General features: G+C 39.7%; 1 protein-coding gene across 1 annotated transcript; it reads right to left on the bottom strand.

Moving 5' to 3' along the window:
* Positions 1-424: 424 nt before the first annotated feature.
* On the bottom strand, positions 425-886 carry LOC148944423 (uncharacterized). Its single transcript, XM_089099924.1, has one exon. It carries the CDS (start codon positions 884-886, stop codon positions 425-427), a length of 462 nt encoding a protein of 153 aa, XP_088956050.1.
* Between the last annotated feature and the right edge of the window lie 6,743 nt (positions 887-7,629).

The raw sequence follows: 7,629 nt of genomic DNA, 5'->3' as shown, positions 1-7,629 counted from the left end.
AGTTGAGTTACCATTGGGATTCAGTTAAAGAGGGTTGAGTTGTACCAGTCTTCAGTTAAATAGTAGTTGAGCTGCATGAGGGTTCGGTTGAATGAGATTGAGTTGCAATGCACAAGGGTTCAGTTAAATGAAGGTTGAGTTGCACAAACGTTTATTTAAATGGGGGTCAAGTTGCACAGAGTTTAGTTGTTCCAGGTTTGAGTTGTATTATTCAGTTAAATAGGTTTCAGTTACAGAGTGTTCATGTGGCACAAGTTAAATTAGTTAAAAGGGGCTAGGTTAAGCTAAAAGGGGTTTAGTTACAAGAGGGTTTACCTTAAATTACCTTAAATCATATTGTCCAGCGAAATAAGGAAAGATCCTGTAGAGTCGCTGGTCAGTGACGATGGGGAGTCATGGTTTTGGTGACGTCCCACTCTGTTTTCTATGATTTGGTGGACCAATTCTTTTCAATGGTGATCTTGAATGCATTGACAGAGGGAGCGGTGACAGCTGCATTGGGAAGACTGTTCCAGGGGCCCACCACTCTATTGGAGAAGTAGTGGTTGTAGAGTCTGCTGTGAGCTCTCTTCCTAAGCAGCTTCTTACTATGCCCTCTTGTCCTGGATGATTCGTCAAGTTGGAAAGGACTATGAGAAGAAGAATCGGCATACAGTAGCTTGTAAGCCATAATGACATCGCCCCTCCACCGTCTGTAGACGAGTGTTGGGAGCTGTAGTTTGTTCAGGCGAGATGGATAGTTGAGGTTCTTGCATCCATCAACAGCTTTGGTTGCGCACCTTTGAACAGACTCTATTTTCTGTTGGTCACTCTTATTCAGAGGCGTGGCAACACACATCCCAAACTCCAGCAATGGTCGCACGAGACCCTTGTACAGCTTCGTCATGACTTTAGATGATCTGCTACGTACTGTACACTTAATCATTCCGAGGGTCTGAGATGCTTTGGCAACTGCTGTTTGTGTGTTTGTTGAATTTTAATTCTTCATTGACGACTATTCCCAAATCTCTTTCAGCTGCAGAGGAACCAATCGATTGTCTAGAGCCATCCCCCCCACTCATATGGTACTGCCACTTCTCATTCTTTTTCCCGAAATATACCGCCTTGCACTTCTGGATGTTAAACTCAAGCTTCCATTGGCAGGCCCAAAGGAAAAGTGCATCCAGGTCTTCCTGTATGGTGGCTCTAGTCACTGTCAACTCAGCGGGCCCAATAAGCTTTGAATCATCGGCATAGAGGCTCATCTTATTTCTTACAGCCCGTGGAGCATCATTAATGTAAATATTGAAAAGTGTTGGGCCCAAGATCATTCCCTGGGGCATGCCACTATCAACTCCAGCAACTTCTGAGAGAAACTCTTGCCCGTTATCCCCAAACATTCTAACTCTCTTCCTGAGAGGAACTGCATCACCCATTCAACAACCTCCACATGTATCCTGGTAGCTAAAAGTTTAGTCTTCAAACGACGATGGCAAACTTTGTCAAAAGCCTTTGCAAAGTCTAATAAAATCATATCAGCAGGGATACCCTGGTCTAGCAGTTTGGTGACATATTCATATGCGTCAATAAGATTTGTCTCGACCGAGCGTCCGGATCTGAATCCATGTTGGCTATCAGTAAGTAGTTTGTTGTCAATCAGGTGTTTCATAACAGTGGTGTTTGCAATTCCTTCGAGGATTTTACTGACTGTTGAGGTGATGCTAATAGGTCGGTAATTGGCAGCACAGTTCCTGCTTCCACCCTTGTGAACAGGCGTAATATTCGCATTTCTTCAATCTTGAGGGACTTGTTTTGTGTCAAGAGACTTCTGGAACAGTTTTGCTAGGGGGAGGGCAAGCTCCGCATGAGCCTCTTTCAAAGTTCGAGGGTGTACCCCATCAGGGCCAACTGACTTATTTGGGTTCAATCTTTTGAGCCGTGATTCAACATCCAAAGTGCCAACAGTAATAATTTGCATCGGTTTCTGAATATCATATTCCGGCATTTGTGGCAAGGGGTCATTATCTGGAGGTGTAAAAACTGACTTGAACTGCTGGTTCAGAGCTTCAGCTATATCTCCAGGGTTGCTTATGGTATTCCCATTAACTGAGAGTTTGGTTACTGAATGTTTTCTGGGCTTTTGAGTGGAGGCATACTTCCAAAATTTCTTCGGATTTGTTTTTGATGCTGAAGCTAAAGACTCCTCATACTTGCTAGTAACTTCTCTGGAAAGGTAGCAGACTTTGTTTCATATTTGTTTGAATTTGTCATGATTAGCCTGCGTTGGGACGTCCTTGTACCTTCTCCAGAACTTCTTTTTCTTCCAGACTGCTAGCTTAATTTCTTGTATGATGAAAGGGAGTGTTCTTGGTCTTTGTTTCCAAGTGGTTGTTGTGTGTTTATCGATTGTCTCACAGAGGACCCTTTTCATCTCAAGCCAAGCTCCCTCTACATTATTCTTTTTGACAAAAGACCAATCTTGGTTAGCTAAATCTTGCTTGACCTTGTTGTAATTTGTATACACATGTTTTCTAAAATTGTTTGTCTGCGGGGTACAACTTTAGTCAACAAGTTATGGCTATATGGTTGCTTGCCCCAAAAGGTGGCTCTGGGTCTATACTTTGGATTGCCTCCTCATCTTTGACAAATAGGAGATCAAAGAGAGATGGGTTCTGGCCCTCTCTGTACCTAGTTGGGAAATCGACTGTCTGGTACAATGAATATTCTTCTAGGCATTCAAGGAGTGTGCCAATCTGGTCATCGTTATCTCCTGTAGCACCATAACCACTAATCCATTGGATCTGAGGCAGGTTGAAGTCTCCAACAATTACAATATTATGGCAAGGACAACTCATTACCAAACTTATAAAATTTGCAATCGCGTGGTGAGAACTTTTCTGACAGGGAGAGCTTGGGCTTCTATAAATACAGCCTATAATTAGGGGGTGACCCTTTAGCTCAATTTTCATCCAGATCTGATCCACCCACAGCTCATACTGACAACCAAAATTAAGGTCTCCTACCTTCAGTGATGACTTGACGTACAGGACAATTTCTGTTCCTTCGGGTTTCCACAGATTTGAGATTATTCTGAATCCGGTGATCTGGATTTGCATATCAGTCAGTGGCACCAAAGTATACTTTGGTTTAACTTCAGTGAAGGCAAACACACTCACTTCAGGTCTTGCTGAAACTACAGCTTTTATTTCATCAATTTTTGTGGTAATGCAATCCATGTTACTGTAAAGCATTAATAGTCCGTCTTCATTTTCAATATGAGCATCACCAATATCACTAAATTCCGACTCGCAAGATTCAAAAGTGGAACTATCCAAAGGTTCTCCGCTATGAGTACTTGATAATGCACTTGCAAACGATTCATCATTATTGGTCCCAAATGTGGGGCTTGCGTTTGAATCACTCACACTAAAGTCTCTATGTACAGTACTATTTACATTGTTTTGACAGGCATCAACTCCTAGAACTCCATCGCCTGTGACCCCAGCGCAGCTGGAGACTGCTGGAAATTTTTTGGGACAATCTTGTTGCCTTAATCACAATATTTGATTCACCACCTGCCCGCCTTCTGTATAGTTCTTCATATAACTTCTGCCTTTTGTCACGGTCTGTTTTCAATACATCATTTCTGAACTGAACTGCCCATTTTTTCTCAAATGATCTCTGGAGAATCAGCTTCTTAATCTGTAAGTCAGGGACAGCAAACATGATTGGGGGTGGGCGTAGTGGATTTTGGGCTATGGAGACAGTGGGATTCACTAGGCGGCGGACGTTTGAAATAGGGACACCAGGTAAGCCGTATTTGTTAGCTAGGTGCTCGCCGACAAACTGGGCATCATCAGTTTGAGTAGCAACTCCAAAGCCCACTATATTCAATCTTCTCTTCCATCTGTCGTGGTCTTTGAACATTAGCACTTTCACCCTGCTTTCAAATTGTTTGTTTAGGGCTTCCTTTAGAGCAGATGTTTCAGCAGTCACAAGGTCTCAACACTTTTTGGTCTGTGGCAGCTCCCGAGTACTGCTCCAGGGAGAGTACTCTATCTTCAAGGCCTGTGAACTTAGTGTCTATTTCAGCTTTCAGTTCATCTTTAAAGCTCAAAAAGGAGTCTTTAACCGCTTCTTTGATTTTCACATCCAGGTTCTTTATTGTGTCGCCAAGACAACCTAGTGACATTTTTGTGCTACTGTCCGCAATTTTCGCTATTTCTGAGGCATTAATACTGCCTTTTGGGTTGCCTTTGCACATGGGACATTTCTACTCACAGCCCATGTGGCAAGTCATCTTCGTTAATAAAATATATTCTGGTTCCGAAAGATCAAGGCATTCTGCACACAGCCATCGCTCACAATCATCACAGTTCATAGCATTAGAACCTTTGTTCAAATTATCTTCACAGGCTGCACACTTGTCCATACCCTTCACCGGGCTAACACTTATCCGTTTGCTCACCATTTCTGGTTCGGGATAAATAGCGAAAGTTTATCAATTCTCTTGGACAAATAACTCTTTATCGCATCAGGTTCAAATTCACTGGGTGTGACTTTGTTATTATTTTTGTTTACAATCACTGAAAGGGAAAGGAAACGCGGCTTGCAGCAAAAGCAAAAAAAGGAATAAAAGATACAGACTTGTCCCAATGTGATTGGCTGAATTTATTCCAGCTGGAATGGTGTTCTGATGTCACTGCTAAATATCACTCCTGGCTATACATATTCTTCATATATATTCAGAAAACAGAGTCTGAGAATATTTAATGGTGAGTTAACAATCACTTGCAACTTTTTTCTCAAAGTTTATCACTTAAAAACTTAATAATACTGGGAGAATGCTTAAATCAACTTCACTCAATATCAGGATATCACAGAATATGTAGGAAAATAGGGTTTGTAGGGTTTAGTTGCACAAGGGTTCAGACACATGAGGGTTCAGTCACAGGCCCACCCTGTATAATTAAATGGTCAAAATAGAGCAGAAACTTCAGCTTGAAAAATTGTGAGCTGGAACAGTATCTTGAATTTCTTGGTTAGAATCAAAGAAAATAGAAGGATTAGTCCCCTGCTGCACCAGGTGAGAGTACCAACAATTCTATTCAGTCTGTTCTGTCTTACTATTACCTTAAACTGTACTTGCTAACAATAGGACTATGGAACAGCTGCAGCCTGTCTGAAGCTAAAGTCCAGTCTTAAACCCCAGAAGCCTTCAAGAAATAAGGTTATCAAGACTGAGTCAATGCTGAATTGAGGCTAAATTGAGAAGCCAGAAAAAAAAACCTAAACTTTCAGCTTTGAAAAAAAAAACCTAAACCCTGGCTACTTTTGATGTCTTTGCTGCATCCACCATCTTTACTAAAAAAAAAACCACAACAAACAAATTCTTCACAACAGAAAACAGGAGTGCCTAGTCATAAACTTTCAAAGTCCTAAGTGGCATTCCTTAGGGAACTGTTCTTTGTGCAAATAGCTTCTTCTCTATATTAATGATATATCAGAAGTCAGCAACCAACTAGCCCTCTGTATTTACAACTCAAACTGTTTGGTGCAGTAAAATTCTACTTTAGCTACTTTTGCCTATCTTGGAAAGGGGTTAGGTTAGAAAAACAAAACTTTCAGGAATGGGTCTACAGGCTAAAGTATGTCTTGGGGAGGTATTTTGAAGTACCTACCTCCACTCCTTCTCCCTCTATTGGGTCCTAAAATTTGCCTACATGATGGATCTATACCTATTGAAATTTTGACAAAAGAACATTTTACCTTAATTTTCAGTTATCAGTTTCTTTTTCTCTGGCTTTATTTCTGAAAATGCAATTCCTGATATTTGAGTAGAACTTTGAGCCCTATTAATGTTCTTTTTTCAAAATTTAGGAAATGTATTTGCATATCTTTAAAACTTTATGAATTGGGATTGAGCAAAGTTTTGAAGCTGAAAACAATGTTATTGTACTTCATTACAGCAGAAGATCTACTTTGCAAGGTTTCACTTTTATAACACACAAATTTTTAAAGGTCATCAAAGGTCAGGATCCTCTAGAGGGAGAAGGAGTGGAGGTGGGTACTTCAAAATACCTTCCCAGGACATATTTTAGCCTGTAGAACCATTCCTGAAAGTTTCATTTTCCTAACTTATCCCCTTTCCAAGATAGCCAAAAGTAGCTAAAGTATAATTTTACTGTTTGGTGTCTCAACCTCTTTGGTTACAATAATCTACAGCACTAATGCAGCATGGAAGACAACCTGATATTATCTTTCATGCTTCCTCCATCCTGCCTAAGTGGTAGAGAACTGGGAACCACTACATCTAGTGTCCCAAAATTCCATGAACATTCTAGCCTATACTATTGGTCTTCATAGTTAATTTGAATCCTAGACTCATCAGAAGAGTAGGCCTATCACCAGCTGGTTATATAGAATATTCCAGAAGGTATACAAGGCACTTGTGAGACCTAACCTGGTCTTTCCTCTAAAATGCAAAGGTAGACTAAAGTAACACTACTTTGGAAATTGAAGCTATTTTATTTATTTTTTTGGTTTTGCTATCTAACATCACCTTTTCACCTGCAATTCCCTGATCTAAGCAGCTTAGTCTTTCTAATACTACTTTTATGTCCATGCCTAACCTTTTCTTGAGGCCTAATATATAAAAATAGAGGATTAATGGGTTTGACACTCAAACACTAATTAATTTATAATCTAAGAGTGAAAATCCTTTCCCCTTCCAAAATTATGTTCTTTTTCTCCTAAAACTTTATCTTGAGTAGCTCTTAGTCTAATGGATATCATTATAGGCCTATTAATCAATTTGCCTATTACAAGGATCAAGTTCATGCCTCTGTAGCCTAACTTAAATAGGTTGCTGCACTCTAGATACAATACATGAGACATAATAAAAAAAACAGAAAACATGGCCTTTTAGGAAAAAGTAAATCTACTTAATATAACTGGATAAGGTACAACTTCTTTTGATATTGCAGGTTGCCAAAAAAGAAGCAAGCAGTAGATCCTTAAATTACGCATTTCTTGCTTTGAACACTTTGTATTTCTTGCCATCCATAGAAGTTGTCGCTAACTCACCGATAATCGACTCGCGGTCTAGTCCAGTCCAAGAGTGGAATTATCCGCCTGTTTTGAAAAGGAAAACTCAAGATCCGTAACAAAAGCCACATTGGAAATCATTGCGATTTGAATTTCTTGGACTGAACATTGATGATTTAAATATTTAATAATAAATTGTGTGGTGGCAGGTTCATTTAGCCTAGTCTATCTAAATTAATACGATTCCAGCTACTATGCTGTTCTGCTCATCTTCATCTAGGAACCAGGCACCCTAACATCAGACTTTAACTTATATAGAGCAAACAGTAAAATGTCCCAAATAAACCAATCAAAGCTGAATTTTTAAGAAAAAAACAGATTTCTTAATCATCTACTTGTTTACACTAATTGAAATTAAGTAGGCAATAAGCCCTCCGCAGTAGCAATAATACCAGATACCTCTTTGACCATTCAAAACCCTTTTCTACTATAATCCTTAGTTTTAAGGGTTGAATAGTTGAATTACTCAAGGATGTCAACAATATGCCTTTCAAATTATTTAAGGTAGCAATCTTTTCGGGTTCTGAGACTGCTCTTAAACTT

The sequence above is a fragment of the Artemia sp. Qi Xiang Cuo genome, chromosome 14 (assembly GCF_049724085.1).
Source record: "Artemia sp. Qi Xiang Cuo chromosome 14, ASM4972408v1, whole genome shotgun sequence".
NCBI lineage: Eukaryota > Metazoa > Arthropoda > Branchiopoda > Anostraca > Artemiidae > Artemia > Artemia sp. Qi Xiang Cuo.
The sequence above is the reverse complement of the archived record's forward strand: the minus strand, read 5'-3'. Positions and strand labels throughout refer to the sequence as shown.